General features: G+C 38.1%; 1 protein-coding gene across 3 annotated transcripts in view; it reads right to left on the bottom strand.

Moving 5' to 3' along the window:
• The window catches only part of LOC114552224 (chloride channel protein 2), a 160,366-nt gene that overhangs the window by 44,201 nt on the left and 96,827 nt on the right, over nucleotides 1-19,338 (bottom strand). For all 3 annotated transcript variants that reach the window (XM_028572872.1, XM_028572871.1, XM_028572870.1), the window contains exons 11-14: nucleotides 19,164-19,248; nucleotides 17,572-17,727; nucleotides 5,680-5,749; nucleotides 5,053-5,163 (exon numbers count right to left, since the gene is read on the bottom strand). In XM_028572872.1, the coding sequence (XP_028428673.1) occupies nucleotides 5,053-5,163; nucleotides 5,680-5,749; nucleotides 17,572-17,727; nucleotides 19,164-19,248 (422 nt within the window). The remainder of the gene's footprint in view (nucleotides 1-5,052; nucleotides 5,164-5,679; nucleotides 5,750-17,571; nucleotides 17,728-19,163; nucleotides 19,249-19,338) is intronic.

Here is a 19,338-nt window from a genome sequence, read left to right on the forward strand (position 1 = left end):
CAGTGGTTTTCAAGGTGGGGTCTAGTGCTAAATAAAGGGGGTCCTTGAGGGGGTTTCAGGGGCAAAATAATAATAATAATAATATTACCATGATTTCAAAAGGCAATACATGGTTTTACTATCCCATAAATAACCGAGAGAATGTTAAACAATACCAATGAATCAAGATCTTGACTAGTTGCTGATATTCCTCACTTTTAAACATCATTTCCCACCAGACCTGCTAATGCCTGAAAACAGACGTCTCAATAATCGAGAATAGTGCCAAGAGTACGCAAAACACAGATTTAAAATGAATTGCATTATGATATATTACTATTATGGAATATATGACTTTTGTCTCTTAGAGGCAGCTGTAAGATCCACCACAGACATTGGAATGGTCACTAATAGGTTAATGAATGTCACAGAATCTAACATACCTTTACTCTCCTAGAAAAGCATAAAAACCTATTAACATATCAAAATGACTATCTAATCATGGGTTGCTGGTTCATTATCAGTATAGATGGTCATACAGGTTAGTTATGGTAGTAACATAGAAGAGTGCACAAGTACAAGTACACAATTGCAATATTTCTATAAATCTGTTCAATACTACTGAATTTACTGTACAGCATTACAGATCCAATCCACAAAACCACACTTCAACTTTGGAAATCGACATACTGAAAGATTCTTTAAGTAATCTTCATCCTGTTACCAGTTTTGTGGACGAGACCCAGCACTCTCTCATTTATCTACTCTCAGCCCAACACACCAAATTCACATTCTTCTCCACAAAATATTCCCTTATATGCCCATAAGGAAAACATCTACTTATTTGGGTAGTTCAATACAAAAGGGAACCTCAATATTTCCCACCAATAAAGTGTTGTGAAAAGAGCAATATAAAAGCTGCATCAGGATGGACAGAGCAGCATAGGGCGAAATGAGCCTTCACTGCTCAACAGAGCAAAATGGATGGAGTCCAATCCAATAAATCAGATGAAAAAAAATAGTAGAGCCTGAAAGCATTACAATAAAGTGAAAAGAGAGAGAAGAGCGGAGAGAAACAGATGGTGGGTGAGAGAGTCTACAATGGCTGGTTTCATTGTTCTTTCCTGTAACTTAATTAAGCCTGTGTTTGTTTGCCTATCCTCCTCACGTAAATGCTACTGTTCCCTCTGCCCAACCTAGCATTTCGTCCTTAAAGCGAGCTCCGCTGTGAGATGAAAAAAAGGCTTGTATAGGGCTGAGTCATCAGCTACAGTGCACCACAACATCAGTAGCTCAGAAAAACAGCCGTCACAAATGTGAAGCAGTGGCATAATCAGCATGGCTGTCAACAAGTAGCACAGTGAAAGGACTCACAACAATGCATCTCATTAGACACGCAACTTCATTAGGGATGGAAGGGACGTGGTTATGAAGGGACAGCTGTTGTTTGCAAGTACATAACAGATTTTTTCTGTCATAGGCCAAAAACATCAAGATAAAGTATTTTTTGTTCATAACAATGAATACAAAGAATAAGAACAGCAGCCCTGTCTGATTCTTTGCATGTTCCACCTGTTGGATAAAACCAGAATCTTATCTGATCTACTTTAACCTGCTTGTGAGTACCCCTTACTTAACCATCAACGCTTATCTTTCCTTTAGACTTAAAATGATAACTAGGCCAGTCTGATAGATCAACCAATATTAGCTTATTGCAGAGATATCAGTGTCAGCGTATAGGCTATGTTACCAATAAGTAACAAGAAATGTAGTATGTGAATGCCAAAGACATGTTTAAGGTCATTTAGAAACAGGGTCTCCATTACATAGTTTGTGCACCAGAACCAGCAACGGACACATTTATTGTTCAACTCTATCCTCTATACTTGCCCAGTGGAAGAAAAATAAATTGTTTAGGTTATGGGTTTAAGTAAAACGCAGTCAAAAATTAATAAATTAAAACAATGGACAATTAGCTGAAATTGGTATCCGCCTTACAAATCCTGCATGAGTGGAGCTATAACCTTCTGACATTTTTATTTTTAAAGCCCATGCTGTGTTGAAGCACAATGCTTCATTAAAATGTGTTTTTTATGAATTTGTTTTGTAACATCTCACTTTGCTTCTTCAGTCATGTGTCTAGCATAAAATGTATCATCTTATCATCGCCAATTTTCTCCATGCAAAACATTTCATTTTGCTTTCATAAAAAATTACCCATTTTCCTTGTAAGTAATTTGATCATGAGAAGTTGGTTTATATTATCTGAGTATAAATAAAGTTTCCACCAAAAACTAAATTAAAGAGTTGTTATCAGTCCTGTGTTGGAAATCTACATTTTAGTTTGGCATAATTAAGCAACTGTTAACCCTTGTGTTGTCCTCCCGGGTCAAAATGAACACTGTTTTAAACACTGTTTTTACGTTTTTGTTGCTTATTTCAACGTTTTTGGCACTTTTTTTCCATTAAAACCAGTATATTCACCACTAGACCTATTTATTACGTTAGGGCCCAAGCAGTGAAACTACAAGGGACGTATTGTTTTTGTAAGGATTATTCTTATTCCGCACCTTCACTAGCATTTTTGAGGGGCTTAGCATGCTGGAAAACTCACAAAAATGGGCACACATGTCAGGCAAAACCTACAAAGTTCTGTAGTGATTGGGCTTGAGCGACCCCTAAAGAGTTTCGGAATTCTGAAAAAAATGAGAAGTTAATATACAGAGAACATAGGTCTCATCTTGAAGTCCATGGAGGATTTTTTTTAAATTTTTCCACCTCACAGGAAGTCGGCCATCTTGGTTTTCGTGCGATATTTTGCATTTTACGAACCGGTGTTTGAGGACTTTAGGATGCACGAAAACTCTTAAATTTTGCAGCCATGTGCATAATAGTAAACTCTTTCATCGGAATTAACATTTAAGCTTGGGAGTAGTATGGTTGCTCTATAGCGACCCCTAGTTGGTTTTAGCCCTTGGGCACATTTTTGATGGCCTCAATATATAGGAAAACTCACAAAAATTGGCGCCCACAAAAACACCTGGGAACTTTGCGAGACTGTACAGCGATTTGGCCCATACCTGTAAGTGGGCTCCACATCGCCCCTAATGCGTGGAAGGCCTTAACTTGGACATAGTTTGCTCCGATCTTCACCAGATTTAATACACATATTGCTCTAATCATTCCGGACATATTTCCCATTTACCTTCATTAGCTCCACCCAACCAGAAGGCAGCCATTTTTAAGTTATGCATTTTTCATGTGTTTTACATTCTTTCAAACTAGTCCTAGGCCATGATTTCAATCTTCTTGAATCTTTGCAGGTGGTATCTGTTGACCATCATGACAAAAAGTTATCCAAAGAATTTAGATAGTTGAAAAAACGCGCAAGTTATAGCAACTTCCTTTCTAGACAGGAAATTGCGTTATCTTGGCAACAATTATTCCGATTGGCCCAAAACTTGAAAAGGTTGTTCCTCATGGCCGGTTTAGCATATATGCCAAACTTAGCGGCAATCGGCCATTAGATGGCACGGTTTTAATTTTTTTTCAATAATCAGCAAAATATTGATATATGGGAAACCTACTTTGTCTAACTGCTCCTGGGGCGTGAGTCCGATCGGCACGAAAACTTGCATATAGACTCAGAGGACTCTCATGACAAAAAGTTATCAAAAGAATTTTGATAGCTAAAACAATGCGCAAGTTATGGAGGACCAACTTCCTGTAGGTGGGTGTCAAAACAGGAACGGTTGTATCTTGGCAAAAGTTATTCCGATTTACATGAAACTTAGAATGTGTGGTCTACATGTGATATTGCGTCCGCCAGTACCCCCAGGGCAAGGAGCGAGGGCCCGTCCAATGCTGCTTGCAGCTTTCATTTTACACTTATTTTTTGAATTCATGGTCAATAAACCTCATTTATATGAAATTGTCTAATTTTTGTGTAAGAAAAAAACTGAAATTATGAATGATTTTGACTAATGGTTAAGATCAGAGGAATGACGGTAATGGCTAATCACAGATCTGTCAAAGTTTAGTCAGGATAATGCTATAAAATTGAATACAACACACAAAATTCTATGAAAATAGAGATCTGATCTTTAATTCCCTTTGTGAAGAGCGTCTTATGGAACCATCCATGTTATTTTGGGGGAATTTGGTTAAAAGAAACTTTGAAAACGGGTCAAATTTGACCCAAGGAAAATATGAAGGTTAAGCAAACTCAACATTTCTTGAAGTTGCTTCACTGTAAAATCCCAGTGAGAACGCTCATATTTTCTCAATTTTCATATTTATTAATTAAATCAATTATATCAAGTGCATCATACTGAAATTTTTTATCTAATACAGTTAAATCAAACCGAGATGAAACAAGGTTGAGACTCATGTAACTAACAGAAACAAAGTAATGACAAGGCTAAAATTACTATTTCTTAGCAGAAGTTTTAAATTATGCAACAAGTTACATTTTCAACTTCCCAAACGGTTAAGTGGGACATGAACACAGCAGCACTATGAGATGTGAAAGTTTGTTGTTTCATCAGCTGGTGTCTGAGCTGTTTTGCAGCCAATTTTTATTTCATTTTGCTAAGTCTTGTCCAGTGATCTTGTGAATGTAATTCAATTCGGTCTGTCTGTTTAATCATGGTCCCTTTAGAGTCTTAACTTGAAGCTGTACATTGAGGCATTGGGCTGTAGGGAATATTTATCTTGATTCATTTTCATAAAATATTTTACTTAAGTGGAAGCACCGATGCCTCACAGAAAGCTAATGAGAAGTAGATAAAAATGTGTGCACAGTTACCATCTTGAAAAGATTGAATCATTTGAAAGCACTCAAGGTGGTTATAAGTGAGAAATATTTTTGTGAAGGTCCCAAAACTGCCACAACCCCCAATATTAATGATTTGAATCTGACAAAATGGTTTGTATAAGTTGGAGAAAAAACTGAAAATGGCTTTTATGAAAAAAGTAAAAGAAAAACATTAGAAAGTACTCAAGAGTAGAGAAGAGTAGTCAAGAAAGTGAGAATGTAGAGTGATAGGTGCCATGATTGTGTGTTTAACCTACCCACGACAGCGTAGCCTCCTGGCACTATGGGGTAGATGGTACCATCTGTGTGAATGCCATCTGGGAACCAGGCTGCCATGCTTTCTCCAACCAGACGACCAAAAGCTGCCCCTGACACATGCACAAAGACACAGAGACTACAATCATTACTGGCCTTAATACTGGCAACAATAACTAACAGTTTTGTATTCTATGAATAGCATATATTGCATTGCTAAGGTTTATATTTCCACTTATATCAAGTAAAAATGACTTGTGTCTCTGCTATTTCTTACACCAACTAGCTAGATGTTTGAAGCTAAAAATTATTTACAAAGGAATAACACTGCAGAGTGGTGATGTAATAAAGTCTTTAAGAAACTCTGATTTCAGCTGTAGGAATGGTTCAATATATTGGGAATTACGCTTTGTTGCTGAAAGTAAAATTTAAGAATATTACAGTTCACATGAATAGTACATTTTATCACTCCTCTTAAGTGAAAGAAATAGTTTGACGTTTTAGGGAAAAAGATTATAAACTCATATTCGAGAGTTGCATCAATCTTCTCATGCAGCTCTCAGCAATAACTACCTTCACTGGTCTAACACACACACAAATACAAGCATACAAGGCTAGTTGCTTCTTACCAATGACAAATACTGGCATGAAGGCTCCGCAGGGCACTGGAATGGTGGTGGCCAGGGCAGACATCCAGAACTAAGAGACAAAAAAGAGGGAGATAAAGAAAGAGAAGACATAAAAAAAGAAAAGGGTGGCATTTCAATTAGCTTCAGAGTACCATCCTGTGTGCCCCTAGATGATAGCCAAGCTGAATCCTCTACCAGCAGTGAGGAGGCGGCCATGCGGAGCTTATTGCTGAGGTTAGATTGAGCTGTCACTTTCACTCTTCATTTGACAAAGACCCTGAAATGAACCCTGGGTAATGAACGGGCTCTGCCTATTGGCCGACACTGTGCAAAGGGAGCGGGAGAGACTTCTAATTAGGAAAGACAAACAAAAAGGGAAATGTCACCACTGACAATGTGTGAGCATTATCGTAAGGTGTGTGTGTGTGTGTGTGTGTGTGTGTGTGTGTGTGTGTGTGTGTGTGTGTGTGTGTGTGTGTATGTGTATACCTAATATAAGCTTCCATATAAGTTCCACAGATATAAGTCTTAAAAGGCCAACATGCTTATTTTTGTGGAAGAAAAACCTGCACTAACTGATTAGACTGTATTAAAACTATAATGATCAAAAATAACGTTCACACATACTAGTATGGACTCGTTATAGATCTTAGATTAGAGGTGTCATTAAAATTCTGTTTAAAGTGCACAGCCAGTGTACTGATCAATCCTACAGTAAATATATGATCCATCATTATATCTTTGACGTTCGACATGGACAACACTGACTAAGCTAATTTTTAGGTCATGATCAGCATTTCATCATTAACTTGCAAGAAAACTACACACTTATTTTAAGGTTTTATGACTTCAATGGAGTAAATAAACAATGCAAAACAATCTAACAGGCCAAATTTGCGAAATTTGTGATGTGTGGCAACATGTTGCTTCAAGCTCAATCTGAAGACTTTGAAACCCTTTCTGTTTTCCATTGCTTTCCCTGAGGTCATTTAGAGATGGTCATTCCTACACTTATGTGCTTCTTAAGTCTTTTAAATATACTGCTTTTGTCTTTGCTTTTGCTGCAAGGTGAGAATTTAAACCACTGGAGGTCAGCGAATACAGGATTTTCAGGGGTTGTTAAGTTAATCTTTAAAAAGGAGCAGATGCACATTTGGGGAAATACACTTATTCGATTTCTTGCTGAGAGTTCGATGAGAAGATCGATACCACTCTCATGGTTCTACTGTATACATAAAGAAGTTAGCATAGCACGGAAATTGTTAACATGGGGCAAAGGTAAGAAAGATCCATCAATCATCAAAAAGTACAGTATTATATAAGCCGTTACACAAACCTCAATCGCTGTAAAAATCTCATGGTTTCAAATAGACTTTGTAATTACACTCATTGCTCCGTCTCTCTCCATGCCTTCCGTTCTCTCCCTCTCTTACCACTCCCTCTGCTCTGTCTATAGTTAGCTGTAATTAAGGCCGGCTGCCATGGTGAAGTAATGGATCTCCTTCTGTAACCCTACACTGCCGCCGTTTTCACAACCCACACTGCATGTACACACATATGTGCGTAGGTGTTCACACACACCCACGCACACATCATGACACTGACTCAGTGACAAAAATCAGAGCTCAACGCTGCCAGTCGCTGGAGAGTAACAGACACACAACTAGTTGAATACACAAAATGAGCCTCATGGGAAAATAAGTCATGGGAATAATTTTTATAATAATTCTATTGGATTGTCCTTCCTCTTCCATCTCTTCCTCTCTTATTCTTTCTCTTTCACCCAGCCAGTAAAACCTCAATAAGAGCTAGAAAGGTATAAAAGGATCTAGAAACTCATAACATAGGCTTAACTTTATTACAGAAACCATGAACTCTGAGGAGAGTATGTGCGTTTGTCTGTGGTACAGCTCATCCCACACTAAGCGGAGAACAATGCAATTTAATCCAGTTGTAAATTTACAATCAGCCATGAAACCCACAGTACTGAATCCAGCTGTCAACTGAAGTGTTTACTAAAGGCTCTACAGTGCAGTTGATCACACGTGTGTAGTAACGATCATAAAAATGTCCCCAAACAATAATTTTTATAGGTTTGTTGAAACACAATTGCTGAATTATATAATTGCTCGTAAAAAATATAGCAAACATGTTCAAATGTGTTGCTAACAAAAGAAATGTCAACATAATAAATTGTTTTAGAGAATTGCACTCTAAAAACAAATAACTCGTCACATATGTACATATAGTAATGCATTCTATGATAAGACAAATGTTTTTTTTTGTCTTGACAATGAGCAGTTATTACTGAATCATGTTACATATGCAAATCATAAACATGTTTTATGTCTGGATATATATATCAGACCAGACACCCTCTCTGCAAAGCTGCATTCTTATTCATAAAACCTGTTATTTTGTGGTGAATTTTCAGTACCAGTTCTTTTAGCCTAAAATAGTGGGATGACATTTTATTTGAACGCAGTTTTCTGTAATTTGACTAAAATGCTCATTCTTAGTTCTGACTAAACTTATACTAAAATGCCCATAGTTTTCTTTGACTATAGAGAAGACCAAAAATGCATGTTTCAAAGACAAAACTGTCCATGATTTTTTAAGACTAAACTAAAATGGCCATGGTTTTCCAGATAAGAACAAAAAATATATATGGTTTTCCTAGATCAAGATATGACTAAAAATGTCCATGGTTTAAGTCAACAAAAAATTGGCAAAAAATGAATAAGGAGGTTGACAAAATATGACTGAAAGTAAAATAGTTGAAAAAATGAACACTAGTGGATTTATATTCCTTTATTTGCTCACAATAAATCTAAAACTATGCACATCATATCTGTGTGTTCAGATTTGACTGAGTTTTGTTTTCTGACGCAAATTGTAGTACATTAATTGCCTGCCCGAGCTGTGTGTCACAGCCACTGCTGCAACTATTGACCGTGCTGATAAGCAGAACAAATCAGTGGTCAAAACTACAATAACAGACTTCCTGTTAGTTTAGAGCACCTACAAAAATCTGTCCCTTTTACCTCATGCAGTATAGTGTAATCTAAAACAGCTACTAATTTACATAATAATGCACACAAGCACGCACAAGAGAACTTTGTGTTGCACTTTAGGCATTATCATTCTTCTTTTATCATTATACAGTACAGTATACTCTGTACACATTTAACTGTACATTTCTTGATTTGAAAATTAGCAATTGTGCCGTGTCTTTTGTCTGGCAGTGTTTTGTATTGATAAGGTATCCAAACCATGCTATTTAAATAGTTTAAAAGCCAAAAAATTGGTTAGGCCAACACAAGAAATACCAACCAAATGTGCAGTTTCATTCACTTTTATACATTATACTGCAGTTGTCATAAAGACGTGCATGAGAAGGGAGTCATTGTATCCTTGATTCTGCTCCTTCCAGCCTGATAATACATGTTTTATATATAGCCAACAGTATATAATCAACTATGTCTCATTGTGTAAGGCTGGAGCCCAGAGAGAAAACTAAACAGCTTGACCATTTGTCTAAAACATAACTGTTAGGAAACTGCATCAATGTCACGCCATCAAAACCTACCTACCAAACAAAATCAGCATGATTTGATGTATAACTCAATGGTTATAACCCAAGGCCTTTAAGCCAAAGTCCACAACACATTTACTATTCAAGGATAAAATCAGGTGGATGGTTTTAATGTCTGATTCCGTAAAGACTTTTTACGGACATGATATGACCATATAATTGAGAGTTGATCATTTTTAACGAGACATTAGCATTTCAGGACACATTTCTATATACCCTTTATTTGCACCATTACTATTTATGTCCGCCTACTGTAGCTATTGCTATATCCAATTCTTTGAAGCACCTATGACTCACTTTCCCCCGGAGGAATCATTAAAGTTTAATGTAATCTAGTCGTATGTAATCTAAGTGTACATCTGACTGAGGTAGTGCATGGCCATCAAAATTTATGAGGACTTTCGACCTCGGACTGAAGGAGGACTCTGATAAACTATCAGAGGAAGCAGAAGCCTTCAGGCAAGAAAAGCCAGCCAAGACTCGATTGGGTTGTTGGTTCAAAATCCTGGAGGTTCTTAAAAAACAAATGAACGAAGTAAAAACCTTCTACATTAAAATCCAATTAAACATTTTGTAATGAACCACATAAATTTTGACGTTGGATTTAATGAGACTTATAAGTTATAGAGCTGCTTTAGGGCTAAACTATTTTAGAAGAAAACATTTATTAAATTCAGTTAATACATGTGACTCAGATTTCAGAAGTAGACATTACAACTGTCTTATCGTCTCGTCTTATAATTCCAGTCGGATTTAAACGCGACTTGGGTCTTAGTTCTGTTTAGGTCAAAATTGACTGACAAAAGAATTTTCTCTGACACCCTGTACGTGTTTAGATATTTCATGTGGTGCATGGCAATTATTAAAGAGCAACTGCAATGTGCTGTCCTGATTATAACATCGCTTTAATTTGCTTCATGTGAGAACCTAATCAGCGGCTATGCTTAGTTTAATGAGCAGGTCAGAACCTCAAAAGAAGAGCTAATCTACCAATGTGATTGTAAACTTTGCTCTTTTCAACTTGAAGTCCACCTGCACATGAGTAGGTTTGAGCTTTGATCAGCAGCATGGCTGATGCCCCTAAATTACTATAAATGGCTACCTGTTTTGCACAAACATGTCACCCAAGAGTAAAAAAAAGAATTAGGCAGAGCTTAAAGTCGTCGTCAAACATCAGCAGACAAAAAAAAAGTATACATTTTGTGTCAGTAGTCGTATTAGGGAACCCAGCAATGAGGGTTGTTGTAACAGAGGATGTCGACGCCAGCTTAAGCTAAATTCACAGTACATGTCTTTCAAAGTTGCTCGATAGTGTTTTAAGCCCCCAACGTCAACTTCAAGGCACCTAACCCTAACCATTGCCTAATCCTAGTTCCTTCCAGGCAGCGCTGCCTGGAATACGACGTTGGGGGCTTAAAACACCAAACACCTTCAAAGTCATCAGATCACTGTACTGTTCACACTACACAACTTTCTGTCCTGTAATCAGGAGTCTTAAAGTCCTTGTTGTTTTCACACTACTTGACTGACCGGCGACATGGCTTCACACACTACAAGAACTTTCACCAGGAGTAATCCCCGATGAGTATGTGAGAAGTGACGCAGAACATGATGTAATACCATGCATGAGTTGGTACAGGTGATCCCTCCCCCTCTGATCTGGGGCTGTTGTCGGGGCAATACAAAAATTGAATGGAAAATCAGGGCTACAGTTGACCACCAGGCCGCTGTATTTTTCCTGAACTACTGAACTGTATAAATTGTTGCGCTCATGCCAATGAAATACCAACATTTTTTTTTTTTTTTTTAAATCATTTTGATCCCGAGATTCACATCACACTGATTTGGTGAACACAATTTGAATTTTAGTAGACTTTGGTAAGTTTTAACATTATTCAGATTAAGTCATTACAATTCTTAAGTTAAACAAGTGTTTTTCACTTGTTAACCAATTAATTACAATAACTTGTTAATAAGGAATGTACAAGAAAAAGATAAGCTTCCCTCTGCTACTTCTCAGATGTTAAGAATATGATACTTGTGACTCTTGAGCAAAATGTTTCAAATACAGAGAACATGAAACTGATTAAGCCTTAGTGAAAGACCATAGGGAATGATGCAACGTAACCTTGGCATTGTGATATTTCTGTATAATTTGTTCAGGTGAATACATTTATCTTTTTCTGTAGAGCTGTAGACTTGAGGTTATAATTTTAATATTGCAAGACATGAGCTGCTGTACTACTTACCTATAGCACCTGTTCCTACTGTAACACCTAGAACTGCAGGTTTAGTTCAGGTGAGTATTGGCCTTTCATTAAAGCAAACAGATAACCAATAGATACGGCGTGGTTAAAGTAAGTAAACTTTATCATATAATTGATCACTACTATACTGATAAGCTATGGGAAATCCTTAACTTGAATTTAATCAGATTTTACTGAAGGACACGTGAACATATTTTATCATCTGTTTAATTCAATTTCTTTCTCATCATGGCTCTCAGTGGAGAATATAGGTTGGAAGACTAAAAAGAACATTTTAAATAATGAAAATAATAATGCATTTCTTTTTTTAACTGTCCATTTCTCATTTTCAGCTAACGAGCTAAATGGCTACATACATATCATGGTAAAATCGTAAGGCTAAAGCGGTTCCTGGTGAAAAGCCAGCACCCTCACCGGTTTATAATCTATGTCGAAGACATGAAATAAAAAAAATGTTGTAAGTACAAAAACTTAAAAATGTAGACTGTATTCTAACAAAACCCTGCCTAGCTGCTTAGCTTACTGTAAATACTTGGAAAAGCAAGACAGATGATAGAGTTATGCTTTATTGTTTCTATTTTCAAACAGTATGTTTTACTTCAAACATTACAATGCTTTTAGAATGAGGACTAACCAATTTGTTTGGCAAATGAAACGCTAGAAGAGCAGAAAAGAGCCACTACCGTAGCCTACATTCTGGTATAGTAGAATAGGACTGGCTTCCACACAGTGGAAAAGTATAACAGTTGTTGTGTTTTTATTAACGTAGCATGTAACCCCACAAAAGTATGAAATGTTCCTTGGCTTCGAAAAGTAATGCTAGGTTACTGCTGTAGCTACGAAATGACGAGTATCACTTAAAGCAACACTAAAGCACCTTTCCCGCTTTGGTCCCCCTACAGGTTGGAAGCGGAATTGTCCATTACCGCTGTCGTAATGTCTCATTGTGTCTCATTCGAACTACAGATTCGCTAGCCGATCTGGCAAACTTGCACCAAAATAATGTACCTTAAAATAATGTTTCCAAACTCGTTTCAGTGGTTCATCAACTCATAACCGGGTGAACGGCACTTCTGCATTCGCTTTGCGGTAGGCACAAAAAAGTAATCTATTAGTGACTTCAATATACAAATATATGAGCATTAGTTTTCTAAAACTCATCAGTCAAAGCATGGGCAGCACAGCTTAGCACCTACAGTATACTGCACTTCTTGCCTCTTTACTTTTGTTTAACATATTTTAGAAAGGCTAAATTCTGGTGACTAAGGTGAACAAGAGGCTAAAAAGAAGTGCAAGAGAGAAAACAAAAACAAGAAAGCATAAGTGAGGTATAAGGGAGAAGTGAAGGATACTCAAGTCAAGGGTACCAGTTGTGACATTTAGGACATTTTATACTCAATTTAATTTGTCAGTCATCTGGGAGCCCTCTATGCTTGTGTGTGTGTGTCACATTTAGAGGACAGTCTATCGCCTGGGGGCCTCAGGGGACCCTCAGGGGCCCTTCTTCTATTCCCACTCCAATTACAGTCCCGCCAGCTCTCTGTCACTCTCTCTCTCACACACACACACACACACACACACACACACACACACAGTGTGAGTACTTATTCAGGCTGTAGGACACACACAAACACACCTGTATTAATAAACACATTCCTCACAGAGCTGTTGATGTGGATAATTGCATACCACTAAAAATAGTATTTATCTACACAGCATGCCAAATTAGTTTGCATGTCAACAGGTGCAGTGAACTTTACAACAACTTCCCATTTAAAGCAGCTTCATTTGCTGACCTGCCAACATGGACCTCCTAATGCACCTTCATTGCCATGAAGGAGAGGGAGAAAGCAATCTTCCCTCTGAAAATCACCAGGCTGAATCCAGGAAAACCAAAGGCTGTAATTAGACAGAGCCGTTACAGCCTGTGTGTGGGTCTACGTGTGTGTGTGTGTGTGAGTGTGTGTGTGAGTTAGAGAGAAAGGACGTGAGTCAGTGCATGCCCATGGATAGATGCTGAGAGCAGCTTGATGAGATTTGTGCAGGTGGGTGATTAAAGTTAGAAAAGTGTGTATATGTGTGTGTTTTTGTCCTTTACACATCTCACCTCTATGTCACATATAGGATGAGCTGCACTTGCCTTGGGTTAGCCTATACATGCACAGAAAATGCAAACACGCACACAGAGGTTTGTTGTCACAGTGAGAGGAATAATGCTTAAAGCCATCAGACCATTTCACTAAAGGACAGAAGGAGGATGGGATTGGGACGCACACGCACACACACACACACACACACACACACACACACACACACACACACACACACACACACACACACACACACACACACACACACACACACACACACACACACACACACACACACACACACACACACACACACACACACACACACACACACACACACACACACACACACACACACACACACACACACGAATAAGAGAATGGATAGTTTGGTTTCAACAAGAAAAGTTGATTCAGTGAAAGTGGCTTCATAAAGCAATCAATATTGGTTTGTGTCACTTTTTGAGACATGTGACAAGGCTGAAAGAGACGTCCTCTATTGTAGCCTACTGTTCAGAAACAATGACAAAGAGACAGTGAGTCAGTTTCTGCCACTACTGCAGTACATACTGTCACACCATCAGTTCTGTGCTTACATAGCTTTGACACTGGAGCTTCTGGTCAGTGTTGGGTACTAATTTAACTATGTTTTTAAATTACATTTTACAGTGCAGGTTGTTTGGCAGTAATTCAACTCAACAATCTGTGGATATGTTTTTTTCCAAAGTTATTTGTTTGTTGTACGTCATCTATTTACCGTAACCATTTTTGGTTTAAAAAAAAAAAAAAGGAGGCGTTTAGGTCTTTTTGTTCTTTAATTAATCCAGTTAGGATTTTATTGGTTTCAGTTTTATGCCCCAGTGTGTTAACCTGACCAGCAGCCAGATGGTTTGTTACACAGACCCATTTGAGAAGCAGTCACTGGAAACTGTTGGTAATGGAAAATGGCAGGGAATTTAAAAAAAATACCTGTCAGGTGATTGGATGAACCACCTGTCTATCACATTTGCCGTCACACACACCTAAACAACGCCCGTAGCTGCCAGTAACTCCTCATTGGACGCTGATTGATTTGGTAAGCAGGTAGTTCAGACCCAAACGCATTTCTTGAAGCCAGACAAGATGGATTCTCATGTGATACATGATCCCACGGTTCCCAAGTGATCAGGTGATATCATGAGAATCCAGCTGCCATGTAAGGGAACTGATGGGTAGGATTTGAACATATCTGACTTTGGCAACGCTCAGAGGTAGAATAGAAAAATACACTGCCAGACAGGATTGTCTCATTTTTCTTCAAACCAAAACATAAAATCACACAACAACAAAAAGTCCATGTAAAGCAGCTTTAAAGTGAGAATGTGTAACTTTTGCTGGGCAGTGGCCACAAGTTACATTACGTCATAATGGTAAATGCTAGTTGACAAAACCGCATTTCATATGAGTGTTATGTTAATGTCAAGCACATGTAGCAGGTATAGTTAAGAAAACCAGATTTCAAAATGTTTTCTCTATCCCTACCAGCAGCTAACTGCTGTACTTACCAACACACACAAAAGCAACCACATAACTCCATTCTATTCTGCACCCACTCACACTTTGCAGGGCTCTCTTTGTGTCACACACACACACACACACACACACACACACACACACACACACACACACACACACACACACACACACACACACACACACACACACACACACACACACACACACACACACACACACACACACACACACACACACACGAGAAATAAGTAGATGAGTGGCTGCGAGACTTCATATATACCGGTAAGAGAAAAATATATAGTAAGTGGTGAGCTTCTTTTCCCCTAAGGCCAAAATTGCAGTGAGTTCCAATACTTTGTAACACAGTGATAGTTGTTTTTTGTACTCCCTGAGATGTGGGGAAGCCAGATAGTGATACATTTACCACATATCCACCTTCTCCTCATGCCTTTTACCTCAACAACAATGAATCAAATGAGATCTAAAGATTTTATATGGATGTCTTTTGCTGTGCAATTTACTGACATTCCTAACATTTTTTGACACTAAAATACCATCAGAGGATTGAACAGCAATGATGTAGCCCTTCAGGTATGTGCTCTTTACATGTGCTTTTTACTTTGCTGTCACAAATGAGCTGTGAAATAAACCATGTGGGGTACTCTAGGATAGTTATCTTGCTACATTGAAACCACAGCAAAGTGGCGGTTATACACCTGTCTAGCTGTGTGCAAATCCGTGCTGTAAGATAGAAAAGCAGATCCGATTCTTCGATCTTAGATCTTGTGTGTTGCACCTTAAGCTTTGCTATCATGTATTTTTTTCTCACTGTTGTTATTACACTGACTCTGCACCGTGTCTCCTTGCCTCACCTTTATTGCATCAACCACTTTATTGCTTGTCAACAGTTGCATTGCCATAAATGGTATACACAACATGTTCTAAACATCATTACAGGCTACAGACCGTATATCTGCAATCACCAGTTGGCTATTTTTATGTCAATAAATTTATGCTTCACATCTTTAAGAATAGCTACAATTGGTTCCTTTTTACATCTTTCCCTAAAGCACCCCTAACTATGAAGAGAAAGTAAATTGGCTATGATCCAGAGGTATTACTGCAAAAAGACCATTTTTCCTCATTCATAAACAGAACATATCATATAAAAGAAGTGCTATACTTAATATCATTTTATCAAATCCAAATCTTCTCAAATCCTTTGTTGACTCTAATTAGGGTTGGCTTTAAACATTGGCAAGTAAATCAAGTTAGAAATATCTAACACAAATGAGATGAGCCACAGAAAATATGATATGCTGATTAAATATGCATCATGAAACATTGAAATTATTTTTCACAAGCTATTTGTTCCAATACCGCAGGGTCTGATGCAGAACTATTGCATATGAAAGATTAAAATATCCATACTTAATTGATGCAGAAAATTAGGAGATTTTCTTGAAATGTACTGTATGTGTGTTGCATGGTTATACCATCCTCATCAAGCCACACTGTCTATAGGCTGCACTAAAATCCTTTCATTTGACCCTGATTAGCAAACAGGAGCAATCATTCACAATGAGTGCAAGACTGAGGTATGAAGTTTTGCTCTGTTCCTATATATTTTTTATTTTACATGGATCGCATCAGCTCTATCACTCAGTGATATAGCATCAAAGTGGACCAAAATTTGAAATGGCCTCCTGGGAACATGACTTTGTAACACAGTGAGGGGGAGATACGCCACTTTCCAGCTTTCATTTTAACATGCTCTCCCTTTCTTTGCTAGTGACAAGAGGAGATGGGCTCGGTTCCAATACTTTCCCATTATCCCAGGTCCAATATTGAATAAAAAGGGCAAAACCCTCCCATTTATAATACTTTCATGTTCAATTTACTCTCTCCTTATGACCTTGCTTTATCTTTAATGCTACTTTTTTTTCTTTTAAGATTATTTTTTGGGGCATTTTAGGCCTTTAATTCCACAGGACAGATGAAGACATGAAAGGGGAGAGAGAGGAGGAATGACATGCAGCAAAGGGCCGCGGGTCAGAGTTGAACCCGCAGGATTAAACCTCTATATATGTGCGCCTGCTCTACCAACTGAGCTAACCTGGCCACTCTTTAATGCTACTTTAGGCACCAGCAGCATACTGTGTGGATTTCAAAAACTGAACCAGCACACCTTCTACAGTACATAAAGGAAGTGAAGGAAGAGTTGAATAATATACAATGTATAGGGGAAAAAATAAAGAAGGAAAGTAACCAGAGGGAAGATGATGATTAAAAGTGATTGTCAGGCTGAGCGACACGTTTATTTTCACAATGAGAGCATGGAGAGCATTTTTTATGCATTTACTGACATAAGTTACCTAAATATCTACTAAAAATCCCAAAATCTTGTCGTAGGTTTTTCTCCTACCTTCATGACAATAAAGAGGACCAGGGTGACGAAGACGTTGACCTGTGGGTGTTTCCAGGCTTCAGAGTGTCCAATGTAGTCGAACTCCTCAGCGATGCCCTGTTTCGTCCACGTCCGGTTGTCCAGTAATGTCACCAGAGACTCCTTCTGGGTCAGCTAAAGGCCACAGGAAGTGACATCATCAATGTATGCAAACATGGGTGGGCTGTTTTGCAGCACTTTTTCTTATTTTACTAAAGAATTTACATACAATAACTTACTTGTTACAGTATTTTACGATCACTTTGGCGAAGGGCGCAATTTCCAAAGGGGTGAGGCGAAGGTGTAACCTTTCAAAAGTGTATTTTATGTTCCCTTCACTTATAATTTCAGGTTGATTTACTCTCTGTGGCATTTTGTTTTAAGAGTTTTGCATACGGTTTTTGTAAAATACTGTAATACAACAGGCATTAGAGCTGCCTAATCCCACCATTACCTCAAATTGGTGTCCAAATACTGTATGTTCAGTAAGGTGCTGCTAAATGTTAGTAGACCCTGTACTCCTCTCTATCCAGGAAGCTTGTGTTTAACATGTCCCATTCTCTTTTGTTCTGTGCTTGTGACCGCCTGTTGATATGCAATCATTTTTTGCTTCTCTGTAGTGTGACTTGGTGATGTGGGATGTTCACCTTATTCTGATCGTAAATTGCATCAGAACATATGCATCTGATGGAATTTGGGAATAAAAATGCTTCAAACGGGTATTGCATGACAGACTGGGTAGATGATGTGCTGAAAGTGTCTTAAAAGACATCACTGAAGATTTAAGATAGCAGGCAGGGAGTGTAAGATGACAAATTTATCTGTCGCTGTTTTTAAAAGCTGGGACAGCTGGAGACACTGGTGGTGATAATGTCGCCCATAGCCAGAGAAATGATGACTGCGGAGTATGAGAGCAAGACAGAGTGATTTAATATACAGAATTTAGAGTGTGCTCCCCGGAGTGTGAGTGTGAGTGTGAGTGTGAGTGTTAGTGTTAGTGTGAGTGTGTGCGCCTGAGGATGCACAGAATATTCCTTTTCCAATTCTGATAATTAATAATTAGACAGATGAAGGGGGTGAAATTGCAGAGAACACACATGCAAACACACACTCTTATGAGTCATCCTAGGAGCTAAAGGACAGTACGCTCATCCACGTCTCCCGTATACACAGATGATGCACACAAACACACAGAAGCACATTTTAACTTGTGTTGTGAACATTATAAAAACAATCACAGACATGAAACAATACAATGATCTAAAATGCTTTGATTACATGGCTGCTCTGTAAAGTTGCATAAAGACCACAACCAAAACATTCTATCATGTAGGGAATCTAAATCATTTTGAAGCATAAGTCAAGACATCAAAGGTTACAGGAGTTCATTTGTTGTGTTAAATTCAGAGTTAGAGACATTGTGTTTTGGTGCAATACATGGCAGATATATAAGGTCTACAGGCCTATACTGCCAAAGGCTTCCTTCCACATTATTTTGTATTACAGTTATGGCTGCAGTGCAGTGTGTGTAAAACAAAATAGTATGTGCTGAGTGGGGGTGTAGAACCTACCTTTCCAGCCATAAATTGTCCAAAGCCAGGGGGAAATGTTAGTGTAGAAATAAGTAAAGTGACCAGCGCTGGATACAGCAGACGTCTGAGAAAAAATGAAACAAAATACAATAAATATCATATCTTATGGTTTTATGTGAAAAACCAGGGTACCACCAGGTTTCAAGTTAAATTT

This window comes from Perca flavescens, chromosome 3 (assembly GCF_004354835.1).
Source record: "Perca flavescens isolate YP-PL-M2 chromosome 3, PFLA_1.0, whole genome shotgun sequence".
NCBI classification, from domain to species: domain Eukaryota; kingdom Metazoa; phylum Chordata; class Actinopteri; order Perciformes; family Percidae; genus Perca; species Perca flavescens.